The following is a 21056-nucleotide window of genomic DNA, read 5'->3' as shown; positions in this document are numbered from 1 at the left end:
TTTCAACGTCAACTTTATTTGCTGATGAATGCAAAATATAATAACGTTTTTTTTAAGATTTAATGACTCCATTAACACAAATTTTTAAAACAAAATAATGAAAATTCATAGAATATTGTGTTATAACATAAAATAATTTAATTAAATGTTTACTGCATCAATGAATGTAGAATACAAACTAAAGAGACAACAGAGGACGCAGACCAACAAGTACTGTAGCTGCCCCTTTCCCTCAAACAACAACACTAACCGCTAACTTCTTGAATAACTTGGTTTTGAATAACATTCAAGACCATATTACCCACTACAAACAATTATTAGCAGCAAATATGCTACACGACCTTATTTCTGCGGTTAAGGGGATTGGAGGAGACATGTTTGTGGGGAAGGAAGACTTCGGTTTTGAGGTGAGCTGTTAACTAGTAATAATCTGTATGTTTAGGCTATGAAATGGACCCATTGTGGGTGGTTATGAATCGACCTCATATTGCAGCTCATTGTCCTCGGAACATCCAAGTGTTCTGTATACTGATTGGTATTTAACTTTTGCGGAAAAATAAATGATTAAGTTAACAATTTCTCCTGGCAGTTATCCCAAATTGTAAAGAATTTTAGCACCAGGCAGGGTATCCAGAAATTACTCATAACTAGGGAGAATTAGACAGTAAATTCAAAATATAGGGTTGAAAAATGTCAAGACTGGTAATTCTTTGTGTGTGTGTGTGTATTCGCCTAGTTGTGCTTGCAGGGGTTGAGCTCTGCTCTTTCGGCCCGCCTCTCAACTATCGATCAATCAATTGTTACTAACTAATTTTTTATTTTTTTTTTTTTTTTACACACACACACACACACACACACGCCCAGGAAGCAGCCCGTAACAGCTGTATAACTCCCAGGTACCCGTTTACTGCTAGGTAACAGGGACATCAGGGTAAAAGAAACTCTGCCCATTGTTTCTCGCCAGCGCCGGGAATTGAACCCCGGACCACAGGATTACTTGTCTGGCATACTGTCCACTCGGCCACTGGCCCCTGTATGTGAGTTCCTCGTATAAGTTTGATGTGGGAGGCTACGTGTCGCTGGCTATGTTTGATGTGGGAGATGATGGGTTGGTGACAGACACCTGTGGGTTATCATCAGTATCACTAGCTGCTGTAGGAATCAATGGTTTTGGGTCAGATTTTTGCTTGAAGATTGTTGAGGCAATTGATAGCAACTTTTTGAGAGATAATTGCTGGGCTGGAGACATTGTCTGGAAATATATTCTCAAAGTACTTTGCACAACTGTTCTCTTCTTTAACAGGTAAATTTGCTTATAGGGTGCAAGGCCATTAAATGTAATTTTGAAGCATTTTGATATCTCGGCATCATCTTGCTTTTCCAAAATTGCCAAGGCATCTTCTACCAACTTAAATTCCTCTGCTAGTTTCTTGGCTGTGAATCGTTTTTCTCGGGGTGTCTCGGCAACCAACTCCTCTACAAAAGCTTCATCTTCAGTCCTTACTGTCTCCAACCCTGTAAGATCTTCATTTGTGAGTGTCTCTGAATTAGAGTTCAAAAACTCTTCGACATCAACCTCAAGGTTTGGATTCCTTGCAGGAAATGTGCAAGGTTAATCTCGGTGAAGGTAAAAGGAAATGTGCCAAACCATTTATGTCCCACCTGGGAATTGAACCTGGGATTCCCGATCTCGAGTCGAGAATGAAGTTATCTGCCACTGAGTAAAATATGTTAATTAACTATTTATGGAAAGAGGAAATTGATAACGAAACGAGTGTAGCCTTGTGAAGGAATATGGCATTTGTACCAGCACGGTTTTTGATGCAGTACTGTACAGTATATAGCTCATGCAAATTCCTTTAGTTTGGAACACCTCACTTGAACACTGAAAGGTTGCAAGGGTGCTGGAGGTTCAATTAAGGAAAGTGGCGTTTGATTTCCAATGGTCCAAATAGTTGTGCTTTATTCCTTCACTCTGCCACTTTATCCCAGCTCTTATTCTATCCTTATATCTATTCCATGTGCTATAGTCATCCTAGCTTAGCTTTTTCTCAACTTTTGAAAGGAAAGAAAATTATAAGTAAATATCATGTCTTTTATTATACATTTCTCTATGATGTGTATTTGATTTACATTGCTAACATATTAGAAATAGGTATTTGTGATAAAGATCCTGATGTGTAAATGTATGTTTTGTTTATTAACAAATTTTTTTGCTGAAAATGTTCATGTCCATATTAACATTAGATAGAACAGTATGGCTGATGAAATCAAAGGTGGGCGGTCCCACTTAGTCCATTTGAGTGAGAGTACATGTTATTTAATACCTCCAGCCTCTTTGTTTTTTAGGTTCAGGAGCTATTTAGTAGTGTATCTGCATAGTTTTAATTTATACTAGTATGCTTTTTTATATATAGTCACAGTATAACTGTTAAATATTTTTTAGGTCTCAAATATGTGCAGTACTGTTTATATACAGTATGTAATGACACTGAAGTCGAATTAAACTTCCATGTTTGCAGGTATCAAATGATCTGGGGTTTCTTCATCCAAGTGAATTTGCTATCATCCATCAGATCCTAGACATTGGAACCCACTACAAGAAGATTACAAACTTTTGTAACATTTATGACATTGTCAGAGTTAATACAGGTTAGTGTGAAGTAGGTTACTTGTACTTTCATTGCTTAAGTACATTTTTTTGTCGCGTTATTGTTTGCAAGCCTTGGGCAACGGCAAAGATTAAATTACCAATTTAATATTATTAATGTAAATTTAGATTTTTTAAATTTCAACCTTTGTCCAAAAAGTTTTTTTGTTAACACAGAAAAAGCTATATTATCTAGCATCTAAGAGTACATAGATAATGCTGGGTACAAGAATATTCCCAATAAAAAGCCAGCAGTATCCTTTGTGCAGTGTTCATATGAGACCTGAAGGTTGTTTAAACATACATTATATAAATATAATTGTTCAGTAATTATATTTATTATTACTATATTTGTATTTTAGAATTCAATGTCCTCTGTTATCTGACCCATTTCCCAGGCTAGACTTACTTTTCGGATAGAGCAAACTCGTTTCCCATTTCCTATTATTTGCTTTCTCTTTTCACTTGAAAAATTCCATCAGTTCAGTATTGCCTGAATGGAATAGCTCAGAAATTGGGATTTGTTGGTACTAGTGTGTGTGTGTGTGTGTTTATGTAAATATAATGGTCCTCTCTATGCAGAATACTTAGATTCTTCCATTCCCTTCTTTGTATTACTGATTTTCCTGTTTGCACAGCTTTCTCTGTCAGAATGTGAGGAGACTTCAGACACGGTACTGCTACATGTTGGAAGGTGGCTTTGGCCAGGTGGGCCATTTGGCACCTAGGCACTACCTGGTGGTCCTGGATTGTTTAAGTACCTCCTGAAGTCACGCCAGGCTGGAAGGAGCTCTACTCCAGTACTTCACTATTACTAGTAAAACTGACTAGTGTGTTTAAAGAAATCCCTGTTTGCCTTTGGAAACATCCTTGTGCCCTATTTGTGAAAAAGGGCTTTTCACATTATCTCAAGGTTTTATTTTCTCAGATAAAATTCATCGCTGTGGATTATACCTGTCATCACTTGCCACGGCTCTTCGTAAAACAGCACGAACCTTTCAAACTACAGTGGTAGAGCTGGAGTACAGACTGCTGAGTGATCCTCACCTTCCACTCAGTGAACTGCTACTTACTCTCACACCTACAGCTCCATTATTAGCTGCTCTTGCCTCATTGGTAACTCAGGCGAGTAATTTTATTATTTTGTTCCATTTAATGCAGTTCTCTCTCCTTGGGGTGGTTAATTCATGTCCAGGAGCACATGGAGCTCTTTTCCATTATATTTTTTATAACCCTGTTCATCTAGCAGTGCAGTTAAATTTGTTCTTTTAAAATGGTAGACGAAAACTTTAAGGTTTTTCTTTTTCTTTTATATTCATTATGTATATGTAATAATAATTTTTATGTTGAGAGTGTAAATTTGTAGAAACATTTGTTTGTTATAAGAAATCTACTTATAACAACTACTAGAAATCTGGTGATAAATAGCATTAGTTTAAAAAAATTACAAGTGAAACTAGATCATATCCAGAACAATGCAATCTGAATTTTTTGTAAGTGCCATTGTATCCCTAAAATTACATGTGCAGAACACCACTACACAAGTGGTGTACAAAGGTCCTTCATTTATCTACATTGCAAAGGTTGATGATAGACATAAAATATGTTTATTTATTCTTTCCAGATTGAAGATAAAAATGTTCATGGATGCATGATTCTTGAGGTTCTTCACAAGCACACAGCGAATTCTGTGGCACATGTAAAGCACGTTCTGATGCGGTGAGCAGTAAATTTCAATTTTGGATTGTCATTTTATTATCATTACACTGTTTCCAACTTAGAGAGGGGTGAAATACAGTGTTGAGTGTAATGAAATATCCCTCTCCGGGTGGCATTTCGGCTTTCCTTGGCTCATGTCGCTAGCATATTATGAACATTACGGGATATGCCAGACTCCTGTATCATGTGATAGTGATTATTTTATCTTGTGTGATAATAAAAGCCACTAGATATATTTGTTAAATTTTTGTAGATAAAGATCCTCTATCATTCCTTTAAGTTACATATTGAAACTAGGATAAATACCAATTTTTGTTTTGATTAGAATATATTGAATATTCATAACAAGTAGTTTACCAGCACTTGCATTTCAGGATTGAGCAGGAAGTTCACTCCGTGCTGTTTGACCAGCTGACACATTGGCTCTTGTACGGACTGTTGCTTGACCCACATCAAGAGCTTTTTATACACACTGCAACTTGTCATGAATCTCTTGGTGAGCTACAGGATATGGATGCTCTTGTAAGTCAATTGCCACATACTTTGTCAATAATCTCTTCCTAATTTAAAAAATTTTAATTGATGTTTTATAGATATTCTGTAACCTTATTTATTTTACAGTATATACAATAATTATAGATAATGATTGATGCGAAGGGTCTTACTGACGAGGTCAAAGACTGTACAGGTGATGTGGTAAATGCAGTTGAATCACAGCCAAAAAATCCTGGGCTTGAATCTTATGGTGGGGGCAAGCATTTGGGCAAGGTTCCATTGCACTGGAGGCCATTGTTCACCTAGCATTAAATAGATGCCCAGGAGTTTGACAATTGTTATGGGCTGCATCCTGGGACGATCAGTAATTGACTGACAGGGACCTTAATAAGCCTCAAAAGCTTCCCATTTCAAACTATGGGTATCTAAACCATAATAAAAACCTTAATGGGCTGCCACACTTGATTTGACCTCCAGGCGGTCCTGTTGACACACTTGCTAGTCAAGCGTGCTGTAACAAGATGGGTGTACGAGGGTGAGATGTAGAGCTCGTGTGGTTAGAGATAGACAACCAGCATCTTGGAAGGGCAGAGTGGAATACTAGCCTCTCTGGTCAGTTTTTATTATAGATATAGCTCTCTAGCACCTTTCCTCACTTGGGCTGCCTCATGAATACTAGTGTACTGATGTGATTCTTTGATTATATGTTGGTTTTGTTGACCCTTCTTTTCTGGGTGGTTGACAAGAATTTCTTCTGCATGATTGCCTGTGATTCTTGTCTAGAATACACGGCAGACTTTGCCTTCGGTGCATCTAAATGGTGTAGTCCAGGAAGGTACTTAATCAAATCCATATTTATTTTGAAATGTCTTGATAATTAATGTACATAATTCTTAATTATGTATCAACAGAGCCTTGAAGGATTTGATAGTAGTTCTACACTGAATCCAGAATGCAAGTTAAGATTGGAGATGCTACCCAGTCATATACCCATCTCTGTTGCTGAAAGGATTCTTTTCATTGGGGAGGCCATCCTTGTGTTTGAAAGAGAGGCAAGAAAAGATTATGGTAAGCCATTTTTGTTTTATAAGATATATGCAAATGTAAAGCATTTATTGTTGCAAGAGTCATTTTCTGGGCATGCAAATATCATCCATGTTTTAGCGTATTGATTCTTGAGTAAAAAAGAAATTCTGTATAATTTGATTTGTCTGGAAAAAGGATCTGCAGGTAATTTGTGTGTCCACTTCCAGAGTTATCCTCAGTGCGAGAGATCTAGCTTTCCCACCAACTTTTCTTGGCCACTAGGTTTCATAAAGTGGCTTTTGCACATGTAGAGTATCTTGAGTTGATTTCGGGGCTTTTTTAGTGTCCCTGCAGCCCGGTCCTTGACCAGGCCTCCACCCCCCAGGAAACAGCCCATGACAGCTGACTAACTCCCAGGTACCTATTTTACTGCTAGGTAACAGGGGCATAGGGTGAAGAAACTCTTCCTATCGTTTCTCGCTGGCACCCGGGATCGAACCCAGGACCACAGGATCACAAGTCCAGTTTGCTGTCCGCTCGGCCGACCAGCTCCCTAGTAACCCAGCATTCTTTCCTTTCTTATTCTCAATTGTCTTGAAGGGCTCCATCCCTTTAGGCTCTGTCATATCTTTATTAGAAACTATGTGTAGAGTTTCACTTTACATACTTCACCCTACAGTATATCATTTCACTCCTTAATGCAGAAAAAATAATTTGTACTATCCATGTGGCTCACTTGGGTACTTAATTTCCATCTGTCATATTTGTCATCAATCACTTGCCAAATAGTATGCTATCTAGTCTACTATTATCCCTAAATATTTTGTATGTGGTGATCATGTTTTCCCTTTTGTTCTATGTCTAGAGATGTCAGATTTAATTCCTTGAGTCATGCCATATAATATACACCTTTTATGCTTTTCACCTCGAACTCTACTAATATTTTGTTGGATTTAGGTGCTGCAGACACTGCATCATTGTCACCACATAGTGGTCAAGTGTTGAAGAGCCGAGAAGAGGAATTTAAAGGTCTAATAGAAGCGCTGGGACAGGAATCAACATTCTCCATCTTACAGTTCAGTCAAGTCATTGAAACCATAAGGCATTGTGTCTCTCAGGTAGGTAATAAACAGTAATTATTTTGTTTGAACATTTCTATTGGCAGTAAATATTGATTTCATCTAGGAATAAATTGCACAAATCAAAATAGTTGATCAGTTTGATTCTTGAATTAATAAAAACAAAAAGCTAATGTAAATAAATCTGGATTAAATCATCATTTGGGAAACTTTTAAAGTGTACACATCTTGTCGACTTGTTTTGCCAAATGGTGGTGAAAGGAGGGACAAGTTGTGTGGTATTTTGATTGGGATTGTAGAAATTTGTTTGGTATTTACCAAACATTTCTCTCAAGTGCTTTTAGTTTTTATGTGCCCCCCCCCCCCCTCTTGGTCTTTTTGGCAGGGTTTTACCCATGTATTGGTGTCTTGTGACACCCTTGGCATCCCCACCTCTGAGTGGGCAAGATTCTGGTCCCTACGCCTCAGTAGGTTATCAGAGTTTTAGATGCATGGTGAGATATTGGCTCTGGAGTACCAGTGTGTAAACTCTGAAAAGCCTCTGAGAGGACCCCAGAATGGGAATATCATTAAACTCGATATCTAATTTTTAATGTGTAAATGTCCATGTAATTTTGTTTTGTCTTGTGTTGTAAATAAAAATTATGCAGAAGAATTGCACTCCCAGCACACATTACCCCTAAGGTGAACTTGGGTTTGAACAGGACAGTAGAGTACTGTATTTTTAGTTTGTTTTTTAATGTAAAATAATTTGTATGTGTTCAGTTTTATTTTTGTGCACTAATAATTTTTTAAAAGAGTTACTTTATCATACAGTGAGCATAAAAAAGTTTGCATTGTTATTTATAGTCACCTTGCAAGCTCTTTAGAGGCTGACTAAGTTTAGTTTGGGTTTTTTCTTGACACATTTCTGAGCAGGCATTTCATGATCAATATTCGGTATAGTGATTCAGTCTTTTGTGTGCCACTGAATATAGCTTTCTGCTGCAGCTGTATTTCAGGAGGGTTCCTTTTTAGGTGGTGTTTGATACTGACTGAATGTCTTAGAGATATCTTTCCTGAAGTTCAATGTGGTTTGGCTCCTTTTTAAGTTCTACTGCCCTGGTACTGGGCATACATTGTCAAACACAGACACAATGATAGGGCTTGTGTCATATTTCTTCCCTGTGTTCATGCACTGACACTTCCTATTATGGGTTTTGTGGTTTTCTTTTTGTTTAACCACTGGCCTTCTTGATCAATCCAGATCTTTGGTTTGGAACACATGCCTCTTGTGACTGGGCTCCACCTCTTGCTTTGTCCTAGGGTTAGTGGGGTTTCCCTTTCAGAGCAGGAGAGATTTCTGAAACGGTGGAATTACAGAAAATGTGTATGACTTGCATAGACACGATAAAGCACTTAAATTATTGGGATCATCTCGGCACTTTCAAAAAGTACTAGAGAAAGGAGGCAAGAGAGGTATTGCATAATGTATACATGGGAGATTGTAGAAGGCCAGGTTCCAAATTTATATAGTAAAATAACCACATACTAGAGTGCACAAGATGGTTGGGATGAAAGGGTAGAGGTGCCATATGCCCAATTCGAGAATGTTGCATGAACATCAAGGTACACAGGTATTCAATACCCTCCGAGCAGGCTACCTCGGCTCCTTGTCCTTGGCTTCCCAGCTTGGCGCCTTCTTTTGATAATTACTTGCCTGTAGAATGCTGGTTTTTGTTCATCCAACATGAATTGAATCTTTTGATTTTGTTTGTATTTATTATAAATTATTCTTTATTTTCTTACAAGGAACTCTGGAAATTAGTAATGGAAGCAGGATTGGTAGCAGAATTAGGCGACTTGAAAGCAGTCTTCCTTCTGGGCCGAGGAGAGCTGTATCAGACGCTCATTCCATCGATCACACCATTCCTTCTTAATAGTTCGGCCAATGCCAGTGAGTATTGCTGCTATGGCTCTCTCTCCATTGAAGTCTTAACTATATTGTTTTGGATCCTTCCCTGCTTTTTAGATTTTCCCCAATTTTGTTTTGTTTTTGTTTTTATATTATTAAACATTTACATATATACATACACATGCATTATATAAGATATGCTTATTAAAAAAAAGTTAAACATAACTTTTATCATTAATAGTCATAAAATCATGATTTTGTGATGTTAGGAGCTATAAATAACGGCATGAGTGTGTGAGAGTCAGGTGTCTGGATACCATAAATGGGTAAGTTTTGGTGCCTATTTCAAAAGACCTTGTTAATTATCTATAATGCAAGTGCAATGTAATAAATTATATTTTTGTTAAATTTAACTATGATTTTCATAAGGATACTTCACTGAAGTGTAGAAAATTATAATGTTATGATATTTAATCTACCAGGCTTGTTTTAAATATGTTTCATGTTTCAGTACATTTTTCTTTGAGCATTTTTAATGGGTTCCTGGTATTTTTATGGTTTTATTCTATGCACTGTTGCAGGTGTTATTGTTTTTTCTGCCTCCGATGTCTGATAACTTGCAACTGTCTTGATATGAGTGACTTTACCCTAATGTCAAAATAATAGGAATCTGTTTAAATTAGCATTGTCACTGACTGCTGGCAACTTTACTCTAGCCTGATCAAAGGATACCTGATCAACCAGGCTGTGACTCGTACGTCAGGCTGCGAGCAGCCGCGTCTAACAGCCTGGTTGATCAGTCCAGCAACCAGGAGGCCTGGTCGACGTCCGGGCCGCGGGGACACTAAGCCCCGGAAGCACCTCAAGGTAACCTCAAGGTAGCCTTGAAATATTTGTCTAAGGACATTGTACATGTATTTCATAAACCTCCAGGCCGTGCACTTGCAGTTGACAGCTGTTAGAATGTAGCATATAAATTAGCGCATTATACGTTAATATTGTAGGTTGGATCGGTGTAAGCTGTGCCAAGGCTGTAGGATGACTTTATAGGCACCAACTAAAGTGATTTAGAAGAATATTTTGGATTTCCTGTTTTATTCTTCCTCAACCACAATATTGAATTTCATTAGTGGTTTATAGGCACAGTATCTTCTTGTTTAACATATCAAAATTGACTAAAAGGGGATATATTTTAGTCAATAAGTTACAATAACATGGCTGAAAATTAAACGCCCAATCCACGCTTCAGAAAATAATGTAGCAACTTTTTGGTCCATCCTGGATCATTGTTACGCCATGTGACTTGGTTTGATTAAAAATACTGTACTGAAACATATTCCTATTTACCTGAATATTTAGAATATTTTGTAACTTTGCAGATTTTGATGGATTGTTCCAGTTAGCAGGACGACAGGTGTTACTGGAAGAGGGGATGCTGGAAAAGTTTACGCTTTCTCTGAAACCTCAGCCTGCTGTAACCTCCATTCAGACCAAAGCCCAATCAGGTGGGAAAAAATTCACATATAAACACCGAACCAACACTTGTGAAAATAAAGGAAATTATGACGTTTTGGTTCATTTTAGTTGCATGAGAGAAAGAGAGAGAGATGCATAATGTCCTTTTCACTCGCTGAGAGATGAGGTCAGCACTCGAGTGGATGTGCCGTCAGCAGGTAGCTCATCCCCTGGGCATGATATGCTATGATTAGCATTTTTCTAAACGGTTGCTGACCTTTCTTCAGTGAATGAATAGGGAGTTAGGATTAGATGCATTTACTGTGGTTTGGCTACAGTGGCTAGGTGCAGCCTGTGAGTGTGTATATTCGTATCCTGGCCTGATGCTGTGTTATTTTGCTGCTTAATATTTAAAGTTACTTCTCCATGAGCCTAGTAATTAGCACAATTTATTTAGAGCAACTGCATTATTTTCTAATTAAAATAAAGGGGTGCTTGGACCCATCACCATTTTATCGATTGCAGCCCGACTATAAATGGCAGTGAAATCTTGAATAAAGATTTAGATAATCTAGTTTGAAGAAATGTGAAATGCTAATGATAAATATAATTGGAAAAAGTCTCTGTATTGGTTACGTATATTGTACAGTATAAGCAGCAGTGCATTGAAGTCTAATTCATTGACGTCACCTCCCAGATAAAAGTTGGCGAAGTCTAAAGCTAGATTATCATGCCAAGTGGCCACTACATAAGCTGTTGACTCCAGGAGCACAAGACAAGTATAATGCCATTTTCTCATTTCTGTTGGATGTTCGTAGAGCTCAGTACCGCCTGCAACAGTTGTGGATCACACAGATGCGGACCAAATTCCATAGGTAAGTTTGTATAAAAAATCTTATTTACTAGTGATTGTTTCATGGCTCTTGTTTAATGTTATAATATCGACACAGAATTGTCACAATTGTGATGGGGCCAATACTTCACAACAAAACAGAGCTTCATGTCCTTGTAAATTTGCAAGTGAAGCAGAAATTGTTTGGTGTAAACAGTCTTATGTATTTCAAATTAAACATGTAGATTACCATTTTGTTTTTCCCCAACTTTTCTGGACTGGCCCGAGTGGCTCTTTTTGGCTTATTGCACAGGTACTGTCGGCCACAATCGATACGTTTTGCTCCTTGAAATGTGTCTCGATTCAGAGAGTAATCGGCAATAACTCTCGGAGACGGGACACCATGTGGGGATTATAGATTGGTTGACTATCAAGGTGAACTTCTCTAAAAGTTGATAGGTCACAAAGCATTCAACAGTCTTTTGTGAAATGGTACATGTAGAGTACTGCAAACAAATCATTGTAACAATTATTTCAATGCCAGAGTTCCCACTGTCACCAGGCAGTGGTGACCTGGGTTACACAGGGCTTTAGTCAAGCATCCACCTCCTTCATGCCTTCAAAGCATGGCTTTTTGGGAGAAAACTTCAATATTTGCTAGATAAGTTGGCTAACTTTCCTTTTGAATGATATAAAGGTTACCTTCCCTTGCATTACTAACTATAAACCACTAGATTTTAATGTCTTCTATGAGAATCTCGGGTTCCGTTTTTGGCAAGACTTGTCGTGGGTCAACCTGATCTTATTTCCAAGAGACTGTTAAAGTGAGGTCTGTCAAGTAGGAGCTACATAGCTTGTACTCGCCTAATTGTATTCGCCTACTTTAGCTTGCGGGGGTTGGGCTCTGCCTCTTTCGTCCCGCCTCTCAACTGTCAATCAACTGGTGTACAGATTCCTGAGCTTACTGGGCTCTTATCATATCTACACTTAAACCTGTGTATGGAGTCAGTCTCCACCACATCACTTCCTAATGCATAATGCATTCCATTTGTCTACTACTCTGACACTGAAAAACACTGACACGTGTGTGTCCTTGTGCATGCGTGCTGATGCTGTTTCTGCAAGCTCGGGTTAGAGGTTACTGGTGCTATTGATTGTGAGTTTGAGTGAGGGAGACAAATTGTTAACAATTTCTTTTGTGTCTGGGGAAGGTGGGTCTGTACTATAGTGCTGTTCTGAGTGACACTGTCTGTCTTCTGTGTGTCGGAGGCATTTACATTCCTGTGGAAACAGCTTTGCTTATTCTTTTGATGAGCGACTCTCTAAAATGTCCATGTATTTATGGTTGCTGGTAAGAGCATTTGTTTTAGCTTGCCAGTTGCTTCGTCTCTTGATTCTATAGTTTGCTCCGGCTCTAGGTTTAGGGTTTCCTTCTCTTGTGCAACTAGTGAAAACCAATAATCACGAAAGTTCTTTCTTGGGAAGACTTTTCGCATCGACCTGGTCTGGCTAATGCTTCGGTAATTCATTACCATAGGAAGGCTGGTTAAGTGGGAGGTGAAGCAGTTTGCTGGGATGGTAGAGAGAGAGAGAGAGAGAGAGAATGTACTCGCCTAGTTGTGCTTGCAGGGGTTGAGCTCTGGCTCTTTGGTCTCGCCTCTCAACTGTCGATCAACTGGTGTACAGATTCCTGAGCCTACTGGGCTCTATCATATCGACATTTGAAACTGTATGGAGTCAGCCTCCACCACATCACTGCCTAATTCATTCCATCTGTTAACTACTGACACTGAAAAAGTTCTTTTCTAACATCCCTGTGGTTCATTTGGGTACTCGGTTTCCACCTGTGTCCCCCTTGTTTGTGTTCCACCTGTGTTAAACAGTTTACAGTTTATCCTTATCTACTCTGTCAATTCCTCAGAGAATTTAGCGTATGTGTGTATGTGAGAGTGAGAGTGGGAGAAAGAGAGGGGCAGGAGTTGTAGGTTTTTTGTTATACTGTACTTCTGACGCGTACGGTAAATAGAGTTGAACATTTTTGGCCTAGTTGCGCACCCTGAACAGTTTTGTTTTGTGTTTGGGCTCGTTTGTATTAGGGCTTGATGGAATTAGTGTTTAGTAGAAGTGTGCTTTTTTCCGTTATATCTGGCTGTCCCTCACATAGTTTTGTTTGGGTTGGCTGAACAGTTACTATACATACTGGGATTGCCTCGCTTGATTCAAATACTTATTGTATAAATTTAATAACTGTCATTTCCGTTCTGTGAGCCAGATGATTGATGGTGTTTGAATTTATACCACTACCTCTCCATACATTTATTATCCAATACTAATGCTCCAATATAAATACTTAACATTGATTTAAGATGTTAGAATTTATTAAGACATGCCACTGCCTCTTGTGGTCATAGGGTTTGCTAAAGGTGCCATAGTAAACTAGCAACATCAATTATTATATTAACATCACAAGTATTGCTGCATAGTAAAAAAAAAAAAAAAAAAAAAAGGCTTGTGTTAAATGGACTCCTCGGCATCTTTTACCAGTTCTCAACATTCAAATACGGCAACAAAACCTAAAGATGTTTTCCAAAATTATCCAGTTTTGGAGTGGTTTAGGCAAGATATTTTACATTCCTACCATGCTGGGTTTGAAACCTTGAATATAACTATGACTGAGATTTAGAAGAATAGGATACCTGCAGAGATGCCCTGTAGAATCCATAGTGATTAATTTAGTTTTATCTATAGATCATATTCTTCTGTGACTGGTATTTTGAAAACTTATGATAGAGGTAGAGTAAGATCATGAGAACAGACTTTCCAATTTATTGTTGTCCAGTCACTGAAAATAAAGTAGTTAATTGAGAAAACGAAAATTGAAAGAAAATTCAAAGTCTTCCTAACTTGACTTCTGTTAACTAGTAACTGTTAACAGTTGACAGATTTTTTTTTATATTTTTTATATTATTTTTTTCCCAGAAAAAGTGAGGCTGACCGTCTGCAGTGGACGCTGCGGCACCATATGAGTCTGTTGGTTGATAACATCCAATATTATTTACAGGTTAGTATAATTGCTTAATTCTTCCATGAGTCTGAAATACTATGCATAGAGAACATCAGAAGGAACTTCTGTTCTCGATAATTAATGCAAGAAATGTGAATGAAACATTAATTTGTAAGAGATGTCTCGATAATAATGAATTATTTCTGCAGAAACTGCTTACAAATGTGTTAATAATTTCAGGTTGATGTTCTGGAATCACAGCACTGGCAGCTCATAGCTGACATTGGCAAGATTCAGGATTATCAACATCTGGCCCGAGCCCACCATAACTTTCTGGTGTCGGTCTCGGCCCAGTGTTTCCTTAATAACTCAATGGTCAGTAACTCTCTACAACAGCTACTGAAACTAGTCCATAAGTTTTGTACCATTCTTGAATCTTTATTTAACAATGAATCTAAAGATAGGAATCTGGCACTTAGGTCTGTAGTACCCCTTGGTACCCAGCCAGTAATCCTAAGTAGTGCCGAACAAATAATGGAGCTGAATGAGGCATTTGAGCGGGCAGCAGCCCAGCTGTTCTTTGTCTTGTCTAACTTACGACTTCATCAAGGCTCACAATATACATCCCAGCTGATCATGAGAATAGATTATAATAAATACTATAGCAAAAATACAGCTGTGAGAAGGTTCACGTCTCCTCTTGATGCACTCTAATTCTGACGAGTGATAATGTTTTTTGCTATAACAAGTTGTAAAGAAAAACTGTGCTGAAGGTTACAGTTGTCACACAATATATTACATCGGCTAGTTTTGAAAAATGTGTATTTTTTACTTTGTTTTCAGCTCCAGCTTTTTGTAACTGACCTGGCAAAATTTGTGAGAATAATCCAGTAATATTTTTATTATGGCATTTCTACCACGTCATCCAGTCACTGACATTGAATGTACTTGTGAAAACATGATCTCTCCTTGGCACAGTTTTTATATAACTAGCCTTTTATTTTTTTACATACTCAAGGGTCATATGGATTTGTTTTGTTTTAATATCTGGTCTAAGAATGATGTCTTGGATACCATTATGTAACTTGGTATGAGGTACATATGGATAACCTAGTCTGTGCTTTTGCACTTTCTTTTTGTGACCTATAGAGGGTAGAAATAGCCTAAATTACTCTATCCTTTTGAGATGTATCTTATTGTCTCGGTAAACATACTTGAACTTAAACTTTGTGACTTGTGAATGTAGGGATCACATTTTTACTTGCTAACTAGCTACACATTAGGGATTTAATTTTAAATTTCTTTTGTGGAGATTTAGTTAATGCCATATTCTTGTTATGACTTGGCATTGAGTTTTGTGGGTCTTTAAGATTTGAATTTGTTCTATTTTTGTTCAAATTATTGTCCCACTACCATATGTAACCTACATTAGATTAACACAGTTTACAGTTGGCTTCAGTCAGGTAGCGGCCTGATGCAGTGGTATACTGTATTTCCATGTCTGTATTGTGCATAGCTGCAACAGATTAAGCACTTGTATAGCCCTTTGCTTTTGGGGATAATATTGTTAATTGTCTTTAAATCCAATGTATGTTTGAAATGGTAAATGCTAACCTAGCAAATTATTGTTTAAAATTACCAGACATTATAAAGGCTGTTAGGAATTATACGGCATTCCATTTCCATTCCATTTAGTTTGTATTGAATATCAATTTTCTTTAAAACCAGTAATTGATAATATTCATTCCAATGAATTTGTTGTGCAAGTCATTCCAGCTTAGCTTCTTGTGTAGTACAGTACAGTAGTTTTCAAGCCCAGGGATTGTTTATATTTTCACGTGAATCAACTTATCATTTCTCTTGTGTTTTAGTGATTGACCCTCATACTTAAAAAGTAATAGAACTGTGCCACTTTTTCTGACAATACGTGTACGTCTGATAATACGTAGTACGACTGATAATGCAAAATGACTATACTTTAAGACGAGTGTTACTTGGGCAAGCTTACACCAGCATGAAGCAAAGAAAGAAGTACAAATGGGCAATACGTGGAAATAGAGGTGTACTGATGTATTGGTATCTGCCCCCTCCCCCCCCCCCCCCCCACCTTAAGCAAACTTGGGTGTTTAGATATATATATCCACACCTCCTTGAGGTTACCTTGAGGTGCTTCCGGGGCTTAACGTCCCCTCGGCCCGGTTGTCGACTAGGCCTCCTGGTTGCCGGATTGATCAACCAGGCTGTTGGACGCGGCTGCTCGCAGCCTGATGTATGAGTCACAGCCTGGTTGATCAGGTATCCTTTGGAGGTGCTTGTCCAGTTCTCTCTTGAACACTGTGAGGGGTCGGCCAGTTATGCCCTCTAGGATATAAACGCCACAATAAGCGTACCTTGAAATGTATATTGAGTAGGGATGGTAAATGTAGCTGTTTGGCTGCAGGGGTACACGAATAGAGAAAAGAGGAAGTTATGTTTATCTTTTCACTTTGAGAACAATGCCAACTAGTCTCTTACATTAAATTGCCTACAAGTGTTTAAATTGGTATACATAGTACTGTATATCCGTGCATCTGTTCATGTGCAGATTATTCTGATTCTGCATGCTATGTTTATGAATTAAGTGAATAGAAAGGAAGGTAAATGGTACAAACATTCACTGTAAATTTGTGAAATAGAATACTGTTGGTATGTTTTAGACGTGTCATTTTATTTACCATCCCTGTTTAGAGAGTGTTGTATATGTGATATTATTTCTTCAGTATATTTATAATTAGTCCATTATTTATTTTATAAAATGCACTTCAAAATTTTGTGAACAAAGTCAATTGTATTTGTAGAAAAAAAATTATGCATAGAGCTTGTGATTTTAACATTGACACTGTATAAAAAATGTATTGGTTTTTATATATTAACTGAACAGGTGGCTTACAATTTGTATAATACTTGACTGTTCAGATTAGGAATAATGCAGGTAAGCACATTGTGCTGAATTTATTGCTGGAAAATTAAACATTCTTGTTGAAGCAAGTGCTTTACTGAATTGAGGGTTAAAAAAGGGGTAGACACCCATCCGACATATCTGAAAATGAAAAACCAACGGTGTTTCCTGTCCGTCCTGGACCATTGTCAAGTCGTGTAATTGCACCGCTTACTTCATCAAGCATGCTTAATTTTCCAGTAATAAATTTGGCACATAATGACATCCAGAATGTTTGGCATGTGCAATGATACATAAATATAATGTGGCAGATCAGATGACTAGAGCAGGTGTGTGGGTTGGGTGTCGACTCTTTAGCCATATTATTGTAACTCTTCTGCTAAAAAAGAGGAATTTTAAAGATCTGGGGAACCTAATCCTGTTTTTCCTTAATAGTTTGGTGTGTATATATCGGTGATTCTCGATCATTTTACCATGGTGTAACCCCTAAAATGTTTTTGTGTACTGTGTAACTTGCCCTATGTAAATGAAAGTACATACAATATGTACTTTATTCAAAGGCCAGTGGTAAACTTTAAGGGTGCCATTTTAATAGTGACAAATATAAAAGACATGTAATTAACTGAAGAAGATTACACTATGTGCAACAGTTTTGTGTTGCTCCTTTTTTGTTTTTTAATATTAAACAATCTGATGGTCTTAATATTGGACCCCAATTGAGCAAGACTTTGGTCTTGCATAGGGCTTAATGGTGTTTTGGGATGGTAATTTTGGCGAGTGATTTTGACCTTGGATAAATTTACACAAACCAGTGATAATATCCAGTCATTCCTATAGCATAGAATAATGCTTTCTTATCCCCGGAGGATAAATTTGAATGTGACGTTCTTGGTTGTACTGGGTACCACCAAAGATTGTTTTAATCATCTGAGACACATGATATGACTGCAGCAGTGACAGTCTGGAATCTTTACCATTGTACTAAGAAAATCTGCATTGTACCCTTTAACCAGAGCTACCTTCTTTGACTATGTACTACCAGTACAATCGACTAAAACTTTCATTTGAAAATGATACACACAATGTAAACACAATATTTATAACCATACTAACTCACCTCTGCACCGTATTTTCCCCTCTTCCCCTCGTTCTCCTTTCCTCTCTCACTTGCTCACTCTTATGTTTATCAGAACTAAACTGCTCCACTAACCACCATAATACTACCTCTATACCTAACAACTTGCTTCTACCTCCATGCCCATCATCTCTTATTTATTTTTATTTTTGCTAGATCCAACTATCATCATTTACTGACCACACTTTAAAACACTTTCCCCACACAACTTCTTTACATTCGAGGAATATGGGGATTGATGGAGACTAAGCGAGACAGTAGAAAAGCAACTGAGCTTTAAAGTAATATGATCATAAACAGCAAATGTAATTAGTAACATGAAGAAAATCCAGATGTAATTCCACTCATAACCGAAATTGTCAGATTGCATAAATTATTTCATCTGGACTACCTGTTGTAGGGAAGGAATGGAAGGGAACCATGTCTCCTAGTTGGAAACGATGGAGGCTTGAGAATGTTGACTCGCAATCGAGAGTTCCAGGTTCATTACCCATGCATGGAATAGAGAATTGAGCATGTTTCCTTTCAACTGATGCCTCTTTTTCACCTAACAGTAAAATGGGTTCTTAGGACCTAGGTAACTCTTTCGAGTTGTATGAGTAGATAATGTGTGCAGTTGTCCTAGGGCACTATGGGGACCTCTAAGTTTGATTAAGTACAGACTTCCTGTCTCCCAAAATCAGGATATAGAAAAAATGTAAAGAATTGGAATGCAAAGAGCAGCTTAATTAGAATCAAAATTTATTCATAACATACACAATTTGTTGTAAATATTTGTAGATATTTTAGACATATTTAATATAATTTAGCTTACAACTTGATATAAATTGGCAAAGCAATGTCTACCATTAGAGCATTGAGAGAGAAAACAGATTGTTAGGATGATGGGAATTGGACAATTTGAAGGACTAATATAAACATAAATTACCCTATTTATACCAAGAAGTTAAAGAAATTTGTACACCCTCAACATTAGTGAATCATTCTTACATATTTAATATATTTTTAGTGTTGAGCCGAGAACTGTCGATCCCTTAACAAGCATCCTAAATGACTAGGATTGAACAAAAAGAACTCCACAAACCATGGGTGTTTGTGTAATTACCTAAATATCCTTACAGAATGAGAGCTATGCCCATGCAATATCCCGTCTTCCCAGTACTTTGCCATATGATGCCTTGAAACTACTTATGGATATGGCATCCACCACCACCTCACTTACTCAAACTGTCTATCACTCTAAAAAAAAAAAAAAGAGCTTTTCAATATTCCTTTGGGACTTTTGTTAACTTTGTTGGAATCCGATCTTTTATTCTTGAAGTTGCAGGTTTCAACAATTCTTCTTTGTTAATTTTGTCAATTCCTGTTACTATTTTGTGTGTGCGTGCGCGCGTGCGTGTGCGTGCGCGCGTGCGTGTGCGTGCGCGCGTGGAGGGGGGGGGGGTGTTCAGTAATCTTTGCTGTGGCTACCATTATTCACTGAAGTTGAGAAATGTTAAAAATATTTTTCCGAAAGGGCCATCATTTTCACCAACGTGAAGGAGTGTGACGTTGAAAAATTGTCGGATAATTCATCATTCTTCACACACACTTACGCAAGGAGCAATGAGATGGATTGTTGACGAGAGCAGTGCGAGAGCCATTGTATGAGGTGCTGGTGTGATGGACGGGCTGGGGTGGTGGACGGGCTGGGGTGATGGACGGACTGTGCTGAAAGAACCTTATACGATAGTTTGCCAATATATAAGCAAGACCAGTCATATCTGTGGAATAGAAGCAGAGGCGCCGCTATTGCACTCCTTACTGAAATATGAAGCTACCGAAGCCCTTTGCATCAAACTCAACATTAGTCCAACGACAGCAGCTGCATTAGATTCACATTCCACAGCGACTACAATGATTGGAAAAGCCATTGAAGAACGAGACTCACTAGTGAACATTCTGCATCTACATCCGCAACCAAGATAATGTTATTAAAACAAGACTAAAACCAGCGCACTAAAACAGAAGCGAAAAGAAATGGGTAAAAAGGTGGAACCCTCACCTCTATTTAAAACTTTGACCCAAATATCAGAGTAACAAGGTTATCGCGTATAACCGAACTCAATTACGTTCTCGCCATACCCCGTGCTACATGGACATTTCGTTCTGAGTAGCTGAATCTAAAACAACAACAACAACATTCGCCTTTTTTTTTTTTTTGCCTGTATCAACTTTTCTCTTTGCATCTGAAGATGTTGAAGAAAGCTTAAATGAATTACGTCCTTTAGCTAAAAACGTCAAACCAAAAAAATCCAAAATGAACTTTTGGAAAGTTAAATTGTCAACTTTCCAAGTGGAGAAAAACAAGAAATCTAAAAAAGAAAAAAAATCGTGGCAGAATTATTGGCTTAATCCTTTCTGTTACATTCAGTATCACATACAAAATAAATTAACTTTATCGATAAAAGTTAAAATTGTGAAGGTAGAATTTAGGAAGTTTCGGAACATGACAAAAAACCCTAATTACCACGCGGGCAGCAATTAACAAAATATGCATTTTAATTATAGCATTTGCACAAGTTAGTTGCGCAACAATTCTCACTGTTTTATGGAATTTCCAGCATATAGCCTCAGTTTTTCTTTAAAATATATTGATAATAGAGAATGTTGATCACAGCTGTAGGTATGTGATCGCTTATTTTGCATGATTCCTTTGATAATTACTTATTTGACACGAGCTAAATAAATATAAGTATATACGTGCATGTTTGAATGCTTATTTTTGCGTATATTGAACACGATTCTGTGGAATATATCGTCAGCTTTCCGTTGAACAGTGACAAATGT

At 37.6% G+C, this 21056-nt stretch overlaps 1 protein-coding gene across 1 annotated transcript; it reads left to right on the top strand.

The window, feature by feature from the left end:
* Positions 1 to 173: 173 nt before the first annotated feature.
* Positions 174 to 16849, top strand: Grip75 (gamma-tubulin complex component 4). Its single transcript, XM_045756885.2, has 12 exons — positions 174 to 407; positions 2523 to 2652; positions 3579 to 3775; positions 4275 to 4369; positions 4744 to 4891; positions 5776 to 5932; positions 6848 to 7008; positions 8761 to 8905; positions 10243 to 10368; positions 11016 to 11193; positions 14130 to 14211; positions 14395 to 16849. Exons 1-12 carry the CDS (start codon positions 330 to 332, stop codon positions 14866 to 14868), a joined length of 1971 nt encoding a protein of 656 aa, XP_045612841.2. The 5' UTR covers positions 174 to 329; the 3' UTR covers positions 14869 to 16849.
* The last annotated feature ends 4207 nt before the right edge of the window (positions 16850 to 21056 follow it).

The sequence above is a fragment of the Procambarus clarkii genome, chromosome 74, assembly GCF_040958095.1.
Source record: "Procambarus clarkii isolate CNS0578487 chromosome 74, FALCON_Pclarkii_2.0, whole genome shotgun sequence".
NCBI lineage: Eukaryota > Metazoa > Arthropoda > Malacostraca > Decapoda > Cambaridae > Procambarus > Procambarus clarkii.
The sequence above is the reverse complement of the archived record's forward strand: the minus strand, read 5'-3'. Positions and strand labels throughout refer to the sequence as shown.